Here is a 19,107-nt window from a genome sequence, read left to right as displayed (position 1 = left end):
GGTGGATTCTTTTTTTTTTTTTAGATTGGGAAAATGTAGCGGAGATTATTACCTCTCTTGAAAATCTGAATCCCTTTCCCTGCAGGGCTAGAGTAGCACTCCTCTCCAGGACAGGGGGGGGGGGGTTCCCTTCCCTGAGTTCAACTTTTGCTGAACTTTCCAAAAACTTTTCTGATAGAAGCGGGGGGAGTTTTTCCTTCATTGTGGTGCGGGGGGGGGTTCGAATATTCACACTCCCCTGGCAAGTGCACATGTTTCTGGCTGGTGGCCACCATTTTGAAGCCTCATGGCTTCTTCTCTGACCGGGCTCGGTCAGGGATTTCTATAGCGGCCGCCATTTTGAATTCGCGTAGCACAGCTTTGCCGAAGTTATTTCGGCCGAAGCACAGCTGTTTGGTTGTTTGGAGCAAGTGACGGGGAATTTATCTGGCTTTTGTTTTGTTTGATTTCTGGCTGAAACTGAAGAGGAGGAAGCCTCGCTTACAGCAGTGATCTATTTTTGCGCCTAACAGCTGTTAGGCACGATTTCCCAAACCGATCTCTTCATTACAGAAGAGCCTAGAAACTTGATTCTTTTCCTTTGGGTATGTTTTGATTATCTTAGGAGCCTAAATTCTCCTCCTCCTCCTCCCCCTTCCTCATGGAGTTCTAGGTGTCCGCCATTTTAAGGCATATTCCCACAGGGAAACACCCATTCACACCTTGGCCAGGACGCCATTTTGTGTTTGTTCAACAGCTTGCTTCAGCTATATATATTGTTCTACATAATTCACTGGTATAATTGCATAGATTTTGCATAGGCCTTTGCATCATTTGCATTAACCTTGCCTTTGAGCTTAATTGTTTCAGAATTCATCATTCCTATTGAGGAAATCTATTATCAACAAGAGTGTGGAATCAGCAGAAGCAACGGTCCTTCAGGCCCTGCTCGCCATATTGCCTATATCTGCCCCTCTGCATCTAGTGGTTGCTTCAAGATCCTGACCATCGCCACTATTGTGGGACACGTGTGATTTTGTCACCAACTTGATCTCAGGTCCATTGCCGGGTGACGAGCGTTGCTGCACCAAGCGTGAGTTCTAGTTAGCCAGTGGGCCGACTCACACTAATCCACGTGAAGTCAGTCCCTCTTCAAGGGGGCTCCTGACGTCCTTTGCAGAACGAGTCAGTCCCAGAGTTACCTCTGGGTTGCATCTCAACTGATATGGCAGAAACCACTGAGTCACAACCTTTGGACACTGACAACAACCCCATCCAAGTTGAGCCGGCACCCAAGGCGCCTGGAGGTAAGGCCAAAGCCAAATTGAAGTACGGCAGGAAGGCTAGCAAGGCAAGCGATAAGCAGGCCGACCGTACACACAGAGCCCTGGAGAAGCAATTCTCCCGGGCCCAACACTTGTCTGCTGAACGAGGTCATACAGTCAACATCCATACCACCTGACATGGGAGCACCCCTACCATCCACATCGAGAGCTTGGTCACCTGAGAATGTGCTTCAGCAGGTCTCGACTCAGACCTTTGGTCAGGGAGGACCACCTCTGTTTGGGGAGGACCTTGATTTGCCCGGCCCGTCAACTGCACCCATTGCTGCCATCACACCATCTGCTGCAGGGTTATGGCCTCTGCTAGAGCAGTCCTTCTCTGGCTAGCTCCAAAGTGGATATCGCAGGCTGTGTTCCAAGCCATGGCGTCTGCGGGGCAACAGCAGGCTTCTCCCATTCCAGGGTCTTCTTCTCCACCTCCGTACGACCTCCACTGGATTGGTCAGGTATGGTCTCCCCATCCCATTCCCCTGAATCCGACTCTTCAAATGCTTCGGATTATGAGGGTGGTAGGGACGGTTGGTCAGATTGTGAGGAACCTACCCATGAATCTCAGCCCATGGCGGAGCTCTTCAACGCTTCGCTGTTTCCTTTGCTGTGCAGGCCTGTACAGCGGGCAAGCTTTCCTCCAATCCGGTCCCAAGCCCTCAGCCTTCCTCTGATCAGGATGCTAATCCCGTTTGCTGTGTCTGTAGACGAACACCTACAAATTCCCTGTCCTCTATTATTCCTCAAAAATATTCAGGGGCAGTGGGAATCACCGGCTGCTCAACTGACCCAGGGAACGGCTGAGTGCAAGATAGTGGACGTGGCTAAGAATTTGGCAGATTTATTGGAGGTACCAAAAGTAGATGAGTCACTAGCTCCACTTTTTTCGACTGCCAGTCTCCTGGCAGATGTCTCGGACGCCTTTAAGGCGGAAGATAAAAAATCTGAGATGGCCTTACGTAAGATCCATTTGGCATCTGCATGGGCTGCAAAGGCGGCAACGGCCACTTCTTTCTTTGCCAGGATTTCAATTACCTGGCTTTGCCAGTTGCAGGACAGGATTCCTTTGGAAGAGGTCAGAATCCATCAAGATTTAACTAAGTTAATAGCCACATCTGAGTATATGGCGGATGTCTCCCTGTATTCGGCCAAGCACTCAGCCCAAGCAAAGGCTTCCAACCTAGTCGCTAGGAGGCTTCTATGGCTCAAAAACTGGAGGGCTGAGAGCAAACATAAGTGGCATGCGGCCATTGCCCCCTTCACGGGTGGCAGATTGTTTGGGGAGGCCCTAACACCATATCTCATAGAAAAGAGGAGGAGGAGAACTAACAGACGCTTCCTCTCTTACAGTCGCCGGCAGTCCTTTTGGACTGGGACTGCGACGGAGTCTGCACAACCATACCGACCCCCAGCCCCTAAGATTGAGCGCTCCTTTGACAGGACAAACTATAGGGACAGAACCCGGTATCAACCCCAAAAACAAACAGTCCTTTCGTGGCAGAGGGGGTCGTCCCTTCCATTGCTCCAAGTGACTCAGAGGGGACTCCCCCCATTGGCGGCAGACTTACTCTCTTTATCCGCCAATGGGAAAACACGACCACAGACTCCTGGGTTCTGCGCACCATAAGAGAGGGCCTGTCCCTGGAGTTCAAATCTAGGCCAGTAGATCATTTCGTGTCTTGCCCAGCCATGAGAAACTCTGTAAAAAGAGGTCTCATGGAAGTAGAGGTCCCCCTGAATCAGGCGGGACGGGGGTATTACTCCATTCTATTTGTGGTCCCAAAATCTTCAGGGGGGTGGAAGGCAATCCTCGATCTCAAGGGACTGAACCTCTACCTGCAATACCAGAGGTTCAAAATGCAGACGTTACACTGCATCTTATTCAGCATAAGATGGGGGGATCTATTGACTTCAATAGATCTAAAGGAGGCTTACCTGCACATCCGCATCTTCCCGGACCATCGCAGGTATCTGTGATTCTGCTACCTCAACCGCCACTTTCAATACAGGGCTCTACCATTCGGCCTATCCTCAGCACCCAGAGTCTTTACCAAGATCCTGGCAGTGTTGGCAGCTCATTTAAGGTTAGTCCCTGTTCGGGTCCAGTGCTATCTGGACGACATCCTGATCCAGTCTCTATCAGTTTCAACCACCCAGTCGGATTTGACCCTCATAATAAGAACCCTGCAGAACCACGGGTTCTTGATAAATTTCAAAAAGAGCCAACTGACTCTCTCTACCTGCCTGTTATATCTGGGTGCGATGATAGACACGGAAGCTTGTCACGTGTACCTATCAGAGGAGAGGAGCAGGAGCATCAGAGACCTGGTACTCAGGGTGCGCAGAAGCAGGACTGTATCATTGGCCACACTTTCTCAACTCCTGGGGAAGTTAATATCATGTATAGCCATAGTGCCGTGGGCCCGGTTACATGCACGGGACCTTCAGTGGTTCCTGCTCCCGTACCAGAGACAGCACACCAGTACATCCAACCAGTTGGTGCGTATTCCTCATCAGGTGCATCACTCTCTCGGCTTGTGGACGTCATCGGCCATTCACAAGGGGACTCTATTCAAAGAGCCCGATCGAGTCAGGGTGACCACAGACGCAAGTCTCTTCGGTTGGGGTGCACATCTCCAACCCCAGATGGCTCAGGGTTGGTGGTTACAGATAGACCTCAGGCACAGCATAAATTGGTTGGAGCTCAGAGCGATCCACCTAGCCCTCAAACACTTCCACACAGTAGTCAGGAGGCAACATGTGCTGGTCCTGACGGACAACGTGGCTGCAAAAGCTCACATAAATCGGCAAGGGGGCACCCGGTCGAAGTCCCTCATGTCAGAGGCTCGAGCATTGGGCTCCTGGGCAGAGAAACATCTGCTCTCTATCAGGACCGAGCATATCTCGGGAGAGGCAAATCGGTAGGCAGACTTCCTCAGCAGGTCAGTAGTGGACCATTCGGAGTGGATGTTACATCCAGATGTTTTCAAGGAAATCTCGGACAGGTATGGTCGTCTGATAGTGAACCTATTTGCCTCTCCGGGGAACACCCAGCTGCCCAGATTCTTTTCTCGGTTCCCCTCCCGGGGAGCAGAGGGGGCAGATGCCTTGTGCAGCCGGTGGCCGCAAGGCCTGTTGTACGCCTTTCCCACACTGCCTCTACTTCCAGCAGTTATCAGGAAGATCCTGGAGGAACAGGCAGAAGTGATTTTTATAGCTACTCACTGGCCCAGGAGACCATGGTTTGCAGATCTGGTGAGTCTCTCATTCTCATTCCCTTGGAGGATTCCAGACGACCAGGTACATTTGACGCAGCGGGATCTTCAGCATCCAGACCCCCAATGGCTTCAATTGACCGCCTGGCACTTGAACGCCGCACCCTGACCAGGGGTTCATATTCGGCAAAGGTGATAGATATGATCCAGGCGGCCAGGAGACCGGCGACTAACCGTATTTACGACCATATGTAGAAGAGCTTCTGTCGCTGGTGTGACAGGAATCACGTGAGTCTGTCACAGGTAACCATTCCTAGGGTACTAGAATATTTGATGGAGAATGTCAAAAGGATTGGTGCCCAATACTATCCACAGACAGTTAGTGGCACTTTCCTCTATGCTCTTGTGGGACTCCTCCGAGTCCTTATCGGCACCCGACCATACGGTCCTTCCTCAAGGGAGTCACTAATAGTAGACCTCCCGTAGTTCATAGATATCCTTCTTGGAACTTACCTTGGGTTCTTCAGGCACTAACCTCACCTCCCTTTGAACCACTTAAATCGTGTTCCTTATGACACTTGTCACTCAAAGTCTCCTTTCTGATTGTAATTACTTTGGCTAGGTGCATTTCGGAATTGGCTGCCTTGTCAGTCAGGAAGGACCTGTGCACGTTTCATGAAGACAGGGTGGTTCTCCGGTTAGACCCCTCCTTTATTCCAAAAATAAATAGAGTATTCCATAGAGCACAAGAGGTCATTCTTCCAGATTTCTGTCCTCATCCATCACATGAATTGGAACGGCAATGGCACACTCTTGATGTAAGGAGGGCCTTACACTGTTATATCAAGCACACGGCACCTTTCATAAATTTGAAACCCTGTTTGTGTCCTTTCAGTTTTCTTCGATGGGTCAAAAGGTGTCAGCTTCCACCATAGGTAGGTGGATCAGGACCTGTATCGCAAGCGCCTATGTTTCTCTTGCCTGTTCCTCCTCATGTGACGGCTCACTCCACCCGCAGTGCTGCCACAACTGCGGCGTGGGCAACCCAGGCATCCATTGAGGACATTTGCAGGGCAGCGACATGGTCTTCGCCATCACCTTTCATTAGACATTACCGTTTAGACAAATTTGCGTTGGCTGAGGCCGCTTTTGGTAGGCGTATTTTACAACAAGTAGTCACATCATCTGGGGGTCCGGCCCCAACTGACTCCCACCCTTAAGGACTCTGGAAGCTTTGGTACGTCCCTTTGGTGTATTCTTCAGTCAACATGATGGAGAAGGAGCGTTGACTTACCTGAACGCCTGTTCTCAGCATGATGATGAAGAATCCACGCCCTCCCTTTTAGGAGTCAGTCAGGTCCGGGTTGGGCACTTGTTATTGTAGGTTTTTTTCCTAATACCTGCTTGAGAGTCATCATGTCAAACTGTTGTCATTGGCTACGCCATCGATGAAAACTGGGAAGTCCCAGATAATGAGGCGGTGTGACAACTTGATAACTTGGTCTGATTGGGCAGGAGGACTGAAATAACCCATTGGTGGATTCTTCATCATCATGCTGAGAACAGGCGTTCAGGTAAGCCAACACTCCTTTTGAAATTATCGCCCCCTTGAGCCAATGCGGACGTTGTCATCTCCCCCTCCCCCAATATAACTTCTCAGTCACAACATAGGAAATAATTCTTCAATTTATGCAAACACTTTTTTTGTTTTCTTTAAAATTGTCATCAGGACATATCGATGCAAATAATTTATTTCTAGTCTTTTCCCCATATCTCAACTGTGTGAAAAATTTTGGTGCCACCCGTCACTTTATTTTCAAACTTCGTGATACATATATTTCATTATTATCTTATTTATTCAAGACACTTAAATGTAATGACCACTGAAAACAAAATTCAATTGCAAGAAAGTGAAATGTCTGAAAAGAAAAGCAGTAACGTTTAATGATTGAATTACAAGTGAAATTTAAGACACAAAAAGAAATATAAAAAGGGCATAAGAGCAAACTGCAATGCAGGAACTAAGAATTTCAAGACGAAAAATCTGAAACTAAATTAAGATTCGAGGAAAGTATATATAGTCACGCACACCCTAAAAAGGATTAAAAAGACACAAACTGGAACGTGAAATCCAAAGCCCTTCCCCCTCCATCACTGTCCATTCTGGCCAATGGCGCGCCACTGTATGGGTAGAGGCTGCTGCGCAACGCGCATGAAGATAAGCAATGCGTATTCACATATGTACGGTGTTCTGTACTGAAGCTAGCTGGAGGAACATTTGAAAACACAATGCAATCTGCTAATAGCAAACGATCTGATGTTTTTGTACGACATATATAGCGATTCACTGTACGAAAAAGTCTCAAAAGTGTCCCCAAAACTTCTCGCTCCATCACCCCCATATCATCCCCTTTTTGTTCCTTCGCCCCCGCATCACCCCTTTTCGTTCCATCGCCACCCTGAAAAACGAAATTGCCCCCTGGGAGGCGATATCGCCCAGATTAAGAACCACTGCCTGCGTTATATACCCAAACACTACATGTTGGACTGTCTCTGAGGCCTCTCTGCATAGTCTGCACCTTGGGTCCTATCTAGTATGGTAGGTCTCTGTTCCTGTGGATCTGGTGCATAATGCTTGTTGTGCTGCTAGGATCAGTGCTTCAATGCTATTTTTTAGCCTAGCCTTTCCAGTCACTGATAGGTTTTCCCAATGTCAGCCATGTCAGCTGTCTATCGATGGCACATCCCATGCAGGGTCTTGACTTACATGGCACTTCTTTCACGATCAGTACTATCCTTCCTTGTGTTGGCCAGTCTGGGTGGGAGACTACTGCTATGTAGCTGGTTCATTTGTGCTACTAGGCATTCATGCATTGCTGTTAGTTTCTTTAGCCAGTACATGTGGATCATGTCCGGGGCCAGGTGCTGTGCAGATCTTCATGTTCTTTATCCATTGTTGTCTACTACTGTGATGTTGACTGGTTCCTGTTCTGGAAGATTGCTGTTGTCTACTCTCATGTCCTGTAGCCACTTTGCACTGGTATTATGTCTTCTCTTTCTTTGTTTTTATAAACCAGCACTGCAATTGGGAGTACACCTTGAATGGTTATTTGGAGAACAGGACACTTATCTTCTTGGCCTCTTCTTCTCTAGTATATCTCCTTAGCCTGGTTAGCCTTTGTTTAGCAGTTTCAAGGGCTTCAGATGGAGTCAGGCCTTTGTATTTTTTTTAGCAGCCTTGTGGAGGGTGCATGTGGTATTGTGTATGCATGGGAAACATCCTTCTTAAATTTGCTTAAATTTCTTTTCTATGTGCTATGTCTGTGTGTAAACTAGAAATTTCAGCAAATTTAAGCAGGAAAAGTTCCCATACATACAATTTATCAAATAAACTAGCTGCATAAATTTTGTGGATCAAAATTTGTGTAATTGGATGTATGAAGCATAGTTTTGTAAGAGAGAAAGCATCTGAAGGGAAAAGAGTAAGCATAGAAATAGTAGAAGGAAAAGTGAAAAGCAAAATTGCTTTAGAAATGATCAAACAGCAAGTTAGATGTGAGAGATACATTTGTAATGAATACCTGGTTAATATAAGAAGTATAATGGAAATTTATTTAATTAGTGATAAATTGTGTTAAACCTTCTGATATATTCCTTTTTGGTGGTTTCACAGCTAGTCTTGCTCATTTATCTTTTCAAGTATGGGCATCTTGAGGGTCAGACACGGAGTCCTGGGAAGTTGACGTGCTTCTCTAATCAGTTCCCAAACACTTCCCTTCCTCCTCTCCCCCCTCCCTCCCATTCACCTACTGCAAAGCAAATGTGGCCATATACAAATGTTGAAGCAAAAGTAATGCTTCCACAGCCATCTACTAATTTCAGTAATGAACTTCAGTTTGAAGGACTTCTTTATCAGTCAAAACTTGAATCACGCTGACAAATATTTACAGCAAGTTTCCACTTCAGGAATAATAGCAATATCATCTTTGTTCGCAGAAACATCCTACTAACTACAGTGAAAGGACCAGATCTTAAGAACATGGCAGAGCTGCTAGTGTGTCATTACTGCTATCTTTTTGTGCATGTTTTATGATTTATAAAGCATTATATTTCACTCAGCCCTCGTATGTCACTCACAAATTATACTTGATGTATCCAGCAAAGTTGTTTGTGATACATAAAAGCTGGTATAATTAATTTTAAACAACAAAACAAATTTGTTATTGATGTCTTTTGCTGCAAAAAAAGTAATACAGGTAATCATTGACTTATAACCACAATTGAGTCCAGAATTTATGTTGCTAAATGAGAAATTTGTTAAGTGAGTTTATCCTATTTTCTAATGTTTCTTGCCACAGTTGTTAAGTGAATCACTGCAGTTGCTTAATTAGTAACACGGTTGTTAAGTGAATTTGGCTTCCCCATTGATTTTGTCAGAAGGTCACAAAAATGGTCACATGCCCCCGGGACACTGGAACGGTCATAAATATGAACCAGTTGTGAAACATCCAAATGTAAATAACATGACCATGGGGATGCTACAATGGTCATAAGCGTGAAAATTGATCTTGTCACTTTTTTCAGTGCTGTTGTAACTTCGAATAGTCACTAAATGAACTGTTGTAAATTGAGGACTACCTGTATAATTTTATATTAAGGGTTTGTTTGGTGACTTATCAGGCTGGCAGTTTGGTAATAGTAGAAAAGAGTATATAATAATAAGAGTAATATAGTAATATATAATAGCACCTGAACTCACTAAGTTAAGATTTTTAGATATATGAATTGAAAGCGTTAATACAGTGATTCTCAACCTTTCTAATGCCGTGACCCCATAATACAATTCCCCATGTTGTGGTGACCCCCCAAGTGGGTGTGGCCACCAATAAGAGGGAGTAGGACAGCTAGGGAAAAAGGAAAAAAATGGCGGACAGCATGGTTTGGTGACCCCCGTGAAATGGTCATTCGACCCCAAATGGGGTCCCGACCCACAGGTTGAGAACCACTGCGTTAATAGAACTTTACATGCAACTCAAGTTCTTCCAAAGGTGAGTTCTGTAAATCAAGCTGCTTCTGGGCTAATGGTAATGAACCATCTACTGGATTGTAGCAATAATAAGACCAATGACAAACAAAAAAAGAAACACTGAAAGAACTTGAGACTAGTGGTTTACAGGATTACAAAAAAAAACCTTAAAAAAAAAACAGGGAAAACCATTCAAAACCCAACCCTTACTGCATTGAGCATGCAGACACAGAGACAGAAGTACAAGTGGTTGGAATGGTGCCAGACTGAATAGCAGGTTAGAAAAGTGTTAAATTTTAGCCTTTTTAATAGCAAGCAGTAATTTAAAATTCATTGTGCAAAACTACCTAACTCTATTGATGGCCAATTCCAGATTCCAGTCTTAAGAGCATACTGTACTGTATGATAATTTGCAGAATGTAAACTGTTCAGCAAACATTTGTAAGCTATGCCCCCTTGCTGGCTATCATTTTTAGTCTTACTGTCGGAAAGCACAAAGTGTGGTTGGGATTTCACTGTCCTAATAGCTATTTGTTAACCATTTAAGTCAGGGGTCTTCAAACTTGGCTCTTTTATGACTTGTGGACAGAAGATAGATATTACAGACACTGATTTTGGAAACAGATACCCTGGTAAACTTGTCTAAAAAGATATCCATCTTCCCCCACACAACCAATTCTTTATAGAATAATACTATGCACTTCTAATTAATGTTAATAGTATAAGGCTCAGGTTAACCCTAACCTTTTATATTAATTAAATATACATACCTTCATGCAAATAATATATATATTAGTATTTTGCAAGATACATAAGTATCCATTTGAAAGGAAGCCTTACTACTAAATTTTAGTTAACATCCATTCTCTTTATTAAAAACATTCCAGTACTACATATCAAGATTGAAAGCAATAGAGGATAATGCAAGGGGAGGATGGGCATCAGAAATATATTCATCAAGGTGGAACAAGATGATGCAGCCTTCACATTACTGAGTTTCAGAAGCAGCACTAGTTCATACCATGAGAAAGAAAAGCTGCTGCTGGTAAAGATGATGGCTCACTCAGAAAAAAGAGAAAATATTGACTAGTCTGTTGGGTTCATGGTTTCCTGGAACCAGTCTGAATATAAGAACTAACACTGGGAGGATAATTGCCTTTGCATGATTTATAATTGAAAAATCATAGTGATGGCATTCAGGAAGCACCAGAAGCCATCTCCATCATTAAAGCAGTCCCTAATAAAAGACCCAGGATAGTTCTGCATGAGACCTTTTTAGACAAGTTTACCAGGGTATCTGTTTCCAAAATCAGTGTCTGTAATATCTATCTTCTGTCCCAATCCCTGTACACCATGTCCTCATTTAGTATCTACAGTTCATTTCTTAAATCTGAAATGGTTGCTAAGCGAATATGAGAGAAGGGGGGGAGAGAAAGAGAGATGCTGCAAATATCACTGGTTTTACTGCCTCATTTAGATAAAGTTCTCTTGTACAACTATGCCAGTGTTACTTTCACTCCAGCATAAAATTTGGTTGTGTGTACATTGATTGGAAAATGATTTTTTAAAAAGAGCATTTTATTTGGAAACAGTGCAACAGCTAAACAAGTGTTTATGTAAGATTTCTCAACTTTAAGCATGTAATTTTTGCTATTTTTCTCACTTCCTCCTCCATTTAATGGCTCCAGTCAATGATAAGGCAGTTAGAAGTTGTGATTGCTGCTTTATTGATTAATATATGTGTATATGGAGGATTGGGGGGGGGCATAGTAGGCTGAGAGAATCGTTGAAAGAATAACAAAAATCTGTTTTGTTTTGTTTAGAATTGAAATGGCAGTTTTGAATTTGAAACAATATTTTGGAAGATGATGATAATGGCAACAATGATAGGGGCAGCATACACAGAATTATTTCGTCCAGGATTTCTCCACTTAAAACTTTTGGGACATAGATCGGGTCAGAGATACTGACTGGCCCAATTATCAATGAAGCTTCTATGTTTGAGAGAGGTTTTAAACTTACCAGTATATCATATTGCCCCTCCATGTATTAAAATAGGAATTTGTATATATCTTATATAAAGTCACCAAAAGTCAGACACGACAATAGTTAAAAGGACAATATATATCTTACCAAGTTTCTACTTATGCTATCAATTAAAAGATACCAGCATTTTTGGATGTATGCTAATATTAAACATGGCAATAGTCCCCTCATCATTTCATATCTCTGTAGCAGATCTAAAAGTATCTGTTGTAGAAAAGTGGGACTTTAACAGCACCATCAAGTGATAAATTGCTAAATTCACATATATTAAAAGGTTTCAGGCAATCTTAGAAAGTCTCAACAACTACAATGGTTATTTTTAAAACATGTAACTGTTAATTGATAAGATACTTGTAATCTCACATGTAACTTGTTTACGTAGCCAATTTGTCTCTTCCTTTCTCCCCGCCTGCCTCCCCCCAATTTACATCTTACATCAATCTACCCACTCTGTGCATCTGATCAAATAAGCTGCAGCTTACAAAAATGCATTACTTTTAATGATCTTCATTAGTGAGAGAAGATGCTAGCAGATTCCTGATTTTTGCGATCATAGACAACATGGACTACTTCTCTTAAAATATCACATGCTAAGAGCATAATATAGAAAAAGATCTCACTAGATGGTGCACAATGTAAGCGATTCTTTTGTCTTTTGTCTTAACAGTCAAAGGTACTACTTTTACAACGGTGAAATAACATAAAATTTTAAACATAAATGTCCTAGACTTGGAGTGAATGAGTAGGAGGAACCATTTTGTAATTTATTCAGAAAGCAAGATGTTTTGGGGAACTACTGAGAGCAATTATGTAGAAATCTGCCCCCCCCCATTAAGTAATTTTTCCTATTTACCCTTTTTAAATAGTTTTTTTTCAAACTGGTGGTAATTTACATACTCTAGTCCAGTATACATTGGCCATAGCCCAAGTATCAAGGATAGATGCTTGTAACCTTTGAAATAAATGTTTATGGAGATTCTCAGTCATCCAGGTCATGGTTGCCCCAAAGATGCTTTTTCACGAGGCAACTGGATTTTTTTTTTCCTTCTCTTTAAAGACATTTCGCTTCTCATCCAAGAAGATTCTCCAGCTCTCTCAACCAGAAAGAGTAAAGGCTGAGAGAAGGTTATTCCATTCCCCACCATCCAGTCAGAGCTGAAGAAGCTTCTTGGATGAGAAGCAAAACATCTTCAAAGAGAAAAAAGAAAGTCCAGTTGCCTTGTGAAAAAACACCTTATTTCAAAATAAATGTATTTAACTGCATAATTCATCAAAACAATGGTTGTAGTGTGTGCCAAGACTAAAATACTCAGTATATTTTACAGATGAATATTTAACATTTAGCTGAACTTTCATTCACAAAAAGCTTAGTTCATATCAAATTGTTCTTTAAAAGCCTATTTCAAAACATAATTAATAATTGTATTTATCCTTCACTTTAGGGGGAATCTATAAAATATTTTCTGGACAATTTGGATAAACTTGGAGACCCAGTAAGTTTTATTTCTAAATTTGATATTTGTATTAATATGAAATGCTAGAAGTTTTCTCTTATTTTTAGCTTCAGATAATGTCAATAACAAGATGTAACATCATTTCTGAACTATAACTACATTTAATTAATATTGTAGACCCTGTGATGTTCTAAAATCCAGTGTCAAATATTGATTGTGTACTGATGCTGTCTGTTTGCTGATTGTTCTAAAACCACTTGAACTATAACTCTTGACCCACCTCTCATAGTTTAGTGGAAACCCATCCATCTACTTCCTAAGAGTTATTAACCTAGGAATTTAAAAAAACTATTAACTTTGGTTAATGGTCTCATTTTAGCTAGTATCCAGTTAGATCTAATACCTGGGTATATTTCACATGCTCTTAGAAATTTATATCTTCATCAGTTATCAATGGCACAAAGGTCTAAAGCATGGAAATGAGAGATCCAATATGTTCTATATCATTATTTAGCATGTAAAAATGCTATTTATGTATGCAATGCTTTTCTTATGAAAATACCCTTATTAAAAGTATTATGTTAAGGTGACATAGTTGAAGTAGATTACTCATTTTTCAAGGAACAATTAAATTTTTGCTTTCATGGACTTTAATGTTACGCATTGCTTTACATTCTTATATTACTTGGTACCAACACGTGCCTCAATAAAGCAGGAATATAAAATAAGGAATTTCACTCTTAGTTTGCTTAAAAGCTTACTCTTATCATTATTTTAACTTTGTATATTGTATTTGATACAATCATTCTGTGGTTTTTTAAAATGTAATATTTTTTTCAACTGTAAGATTATTTTATTTTTCAGTAGTTGTATTAACAACTCAGATTATTTCCCCCCAGGATTATCTTCCCTCCCAGCAAGATATTCTACTAGCACGAAGACCTACAAAAGGAATACACGAGTACGATTTTGAAATTAAAAATGTTCCTTTCAAGATGGTTGATGTAGGTGGCCAGAGGTCAGAAAGAAAACGTTGGTTTGAGTGCTTTGATAGTGTCACTTCAATACTATTCCTGGTTTCATCAAGTGAATTTGATCAGGTACTTATGGAAGACCGGCTAACAAATCGCCTTACAGAATCTTTGAACATTTTTGAAACTATAGTCAACAATCGGGTTTTCAGTAATGTATCCATCATTCTCTTCCTAAACAAGACAGACTTGCTTGAAGAAAAAGTGCAAAAAGTGAGTATCAAAGACTATTTCCCAGAGTTTGAGGGGGATCCTCACAACTTAACAGATGTCCAAAAATTCCTGGTGGATTGTTTTCGTACCAAACGCCGGGACCAGCAACAGAAGCCCTTATACCATCATTTCACCACTGCTATTAATACAGAAAATATTCGTCTGGTATTCCGTGATGTCAAAGATACCATCCTTCACGACAACCTCAAGCAGCTCATGCTACAGTGATGTTGAAAAGACTGATTTGTGTTAATAGTTTACAGCAGGAGTTTAAAAAGTAAACCTGGTCTTGTCAGACCTCATGATGTGTGGGTAAAAGCTGCTGCTGTTCTTATTGCCAATTTCTCTTAAAATCAAAATCTTTTCCTGTTCATTATCTTGAATCAGTTTTAACTTTTAAGACTTTTTTTAAAGCTAACTCCAGGTTTTAAATTATTCTGTCTTTTTCAACTATAAAGCCTGAACTATTAACTTGTAGATATGTGCTTGAAAGAAATTATTTGGAAACATGCAAAGTTCTTTGAACTGGTTGGAATTTAAGAGAGCTATTGAAGAGTTTTCCTGACTTAGACAACTACTACCAATTGTTGTATATGGTAAATGGCTTTGCTTTGTCAAATAATTAACCTATATTTCAAGTTTACAAATGCACTTCTGCTTCCATGTCAATAGAGTGCTTTTAGATGGTACCAGAAAAAAAATTGCCACTGAGTATTTCAGTCAAAATGAATCATGCATAGGAATTCTTGATCTTGATTAGTTTTTGCTAGATCATACAGTTTGATAGAACCCCATGATTTTACAATTTGGGCCTCAGTTAATTTAAACCAAAAAGCTGCTTCCTGCAGCTTTTGAGAGTCCTTCTCAGTTGCCATAAATAAGCCACTGTTTGAAAACACTCCTTTTTTTTTCTTTTACTAAGATATTGTGAATTGGATAATGGTGGAAGCCAAGCACAAGATTTATTTTTCCCAAACATAATTCAGTTTATAGATTTCAAATGTAGCTTATTAAAGAAGGCTAACACACTCGGTATATACAGCTATAGGTGACACAGTAGTGGCCATTATATTAGCCAAAAAACCCTAAAATTGAATTAAAATGTAAAGCAGCTGAATGATATCAGACAAATGACACATTAAAAAGGGTAAAATTAAAAAAATATTTCACTTTCTGGCTCAGTTACACATTTTGAAGACAAATTTGCAATGAAATATTCTGTAAAAATAATAGCTTCGTTGATGCTTTGGTATTGGTCAAAAGCCAGTGTCACCTGTAATTCTGAATATCTTTAATTATACATTTTATCCTAGGTTTTACCATATTGAGCTTTAAAGAATATATTTATAAAAGGGATTGACACTTGGGTTCTAATGTCTAATGCAATAAAATATATTTACTTTGCTTAAGAACAAAAACAATTAGCAAATTTCCCTCTTTTGTTTCATTTGTTACACAGGCCAAACTTAGTCATCGTTCTAAAAGAAACCCAACTATTCTGTAGTCTTTGTAAAAGGAAACCAATGTTTTTATATTTTTGAAAAACAATATGTTTTTGCCATTCATTAAACTAGAATAATTAAGTTTGTGTGCCAATTAAATGCTTTAACAGTAATTGGCCTAGTCCAGTACCAGTAAATGGTTAATTGATGCAGTATCTTATAATCTAAAGTGCCTCTTGATTTTTTTTTAAACTAATAGTGGCCTTACAGTGAATACCAGTTTAACTGGTTGGAGGAAAAAGGGCTTCAAAATTATAACAGACAACTGAGTGCAAATAAATGATCTTTGCATTTTTGCTAAAGAATACAAAGCCAATATAATCAAATTTCTAGGGTGAAACAAAATGAGATGAGGGAATGTCATTTTTTTCCATACTGGCATTATTTTAGAATACCACCAACACTGTTAAAAAGAGGGAAGTGAATGGTTTTTTGTAAGACCTTTTAAATATAGACTTTTTAAATTACTATCTTGCAGTTAAAACCATCAGAAGTTGGTAAATAAAATTATACATACAAAAATGAAAGATCAATTTTATAACTCTACTGACAGAATACTGCTTAGAGTATCAATTTTCCTTTGTATTCCAGAAAAATGACTCTTAGAGGACAGTGAAAAAATTTGTTAAGGTAATGTTTTATTCTGGAAATAAAAATAAGCAACTGTGGAACACATTAACATAAGCAATCATTATAAATCTCAATATATTTCATGCATATGGGCTTACATGTATTTTAAGTAGCTGTAAGAGACTACAATTGTAATGATAGGAAAGGGTGGTTTCTCTTCTTACGCAGATCTGCTTCTCTCCCCATCAGTCATATGGATAGATTTTGAGAGTGGCAGAATTGGTAGGAAAAATAATCCAGAGACAAAGAGTTAGTTAAATAGTTCTTTTCCCAGGCGTTTCTCCCCTCAATTTATCATGGACTTTTTGATTTTTTAAAAAAAAATTATTGGAAGGATAAACTGTGTTGTGCCTATTTTGGATAAGTGAAATGGTGTAGTAAAACCTTTGGTGAGAGAAATTGAGTCAAGGTTGCAACAGTTAAATCACCAGCTGGCAACCTGAGGATCCCTTAGTTCATTGCTGTTTTTTCTTTTTCTTTTTGTCCTATTACTATAATGGGTTTATGGGCTTTAAACATTGTTGGGTACAGACTTTAATGTCCCCTATTGGGTATCTGGTATTTTTTTTTATATCATTCTTAATGTGTTCTGTAGTCTAAACTAAAACAAGTTAAAACATTCTTGCTAACAAGAGTGGCTTACTTTTCTCAAGTACAACTCTTTGTTGCCAGAGGCCTTCATAGAAACATTTTTTTACAAACATTTTTAAAAAATTATTTTTATTTGGTGTTATAGTTTTTCAAATTCATGAGGACTTTTTAAAAAGTATCTACTTTTGACTTCAAAACAACTGACCTTTTTTGTATTTTAGATTTTCATAAAATTCACTATTTTAAAATCTAAAGTAGAGGTATTTAAGTTCTTGCATACTTAATTTCCTTAAACTTTAACCAGGTCATTTTTTAAATAAACATCGTATTTAGCCTTGTGCCTTATTTTGCAGAAACTCAATACAGTGAACCATTCCTCAAGGCTTGGGCAACCCTCTATTTTCTCACTGTGAAATAGGTGAAAATACAGGATAGAATGGAGCTTTGCCTCATTCCCAATTTCTTGTACTGATAATGCCAAAGAATAGTTTGAATACAACTTTTGACAAAAGAAAGACATTGGAAGGATCGTCCTGATGCTCTGTGATCATCGTCTGGCAGATGCTTTTCTCTCAATTTAAATTTGGCTCAGTTTTGAACAGAACTGGACATTGTATTTCTACAAATGTTGCTGAACTGCAACTGCAGTTATCCTTCCTAACTGGTTATGTTAGCTTGCATTGCTAAAAACTAATGTTCAACATCAAACAACCATATATTGTTTGGCCCTATTTTAAAGAATAAATTTAAATCGAGATAACAATAACAAAATTCTTCTTAAGCTGTTGGTTAGATTTTGTGTGTATTATGGTCATCTGTTCAAAAAGCAATTAAGAACTTCCGATTGATGGTACCACAACTTAGTCTTATTTTAAAATCAGGTTAAAATATACAGCACTGCAATAGTGTCCTTGGCAGTTTTGTTTATCTTATACTTGAAAGCAGACAATTGCCAATTATTTAAAACTGCTTTCACTTTCTTCAACAGCAGCAACAAGTTATGTGTTATAAAGTTGTTTGTGAAACATATTTTGTAATGACCCCACAGAATCTTTAATGAAACCATGATTTGTATTACTTTTGTATAAATGAGGGATATGTTTTATGACTATAGTTTTGAAATATAAGTATCTTCTGTAACTTTCTAGGGAAGAAGAGAATCTACTACTTTGTAAATTTGCCCCATCCCTTTTTGTCCATGGTTGGCAATAAATTATTTCTAAAGAAAGTCTTCAAATGCATCATTTAAAATGGTTTGATTACTAAAAGATGAAAGCTTCATTTAGTTGTACATTGTTCTCTGTACATAATTTGCAAGTGTTCAAGCCATTAATATTGCCTTGTGTAAAGTAAATTACTGACAGTAAATAAACAATATACATCCTCATGAAGCCTGTATTTTTGTACTTTAGAAGTGTTTTTAATTAGTTTTCAGTACAATCATTTTTGACCACCTAGATTTAAATAAACTTTAATTAAGCTGTCCACTAAATTTAATTTGTTTTGTGGTATGCTCTAGTGCTTTTGCAAAGATTAAGGAATCAACTTTGCATAATTCACAAGTAAAAAACACTTTAGGTGTTAATGTATAGAAACATTAACTGAAAGAAATTAAATGCATACAAAGAGAACAACAATTACGCTTTCTGTGCTAAGTAGGATTTCAGTGTTTAACTAAATAGCCTCAAAACTACAATCTTCCTCAATTAGTTTTTCTCCGCTTAAAATAAGTCATTGTTTGCAGTCTCTTTTTGAACCTTGTGTTTTAAATGCCGATTCACAAACAGACATGAATAAACAATTGCTGTTCTGGTTTATACCACATGGTAACTTGCAAAAAGCAAACCACCTTTTTATGGTAAATACATATATGAATCAAGTTAAACGTTTTCAATCTTAACCTAAAAAAGAGGAGCTTGAGCACAATATGAACAGAATATATTAGGAAAGAGATTTTGATCTTTTATGCAATGCCATCTATGTGATTGATCCTAAATTATTTCTACACACCTAGAAGTCTTGCCTGTGTTGAGCAAAATTTCTTAAGTTTTCCTTCTCTTATTGCACAATGACATGAGACATGGAAAAA

General features: G+C 39.5%; 1 protein-coding gene across 1 annotated transcript in view; it reads left to right on the top strand.

Moving 5' to 3' along the window:
* The window catches only part of GNA13 (G protein subunit alpha 13), a 36,551-nt gene extending 18,142 nt beyond the window's left edge, over nucleotides 1-18,409 (top strand). Inside the window, exons 3-4 of the mRNA XM_039325527.1 lie at nucleotides 13,040-13,090; nucleotides 13,951-18,409. Coding sequence (XP_039181461.1) covers nucleotides 13,040-13,090; nucleotides 13,951-14,523 — 624 coding nt within the window. The 3' untranslated portion in view covers nucleotides 14,524-18,409. The remainder of the gene's footprint in view (nucleotides 1-13,039; nucleotides 13,091-13,950) is intronic.
* Nucleotides 18,410-19,107: the final 698 nt, after the last annotated feature.

The sequence above is a fragment of the Crotalus tigris genome, unplaced genomic scaffold, assembly GCF_016545835.1.
Source record: "Crotalus tigris isolate CLP2741 ecotype Arizona unplaced genomic scaffold, ASM1654583v1 scf7180000024337.5909745, whole genome shotgun sequence".
Taxonomy (NCBI): domain Eukaryota; kingdom Metazoa; phylum Chordata; class Lepidosauria; order Squamata; family Viperidae; genus Crotalus; species Crotalus tigris.
Note: the sequence above shows the minus strand (reverse complement) of the source record. Positions and strands in the feature narration are given on the sequence as shown.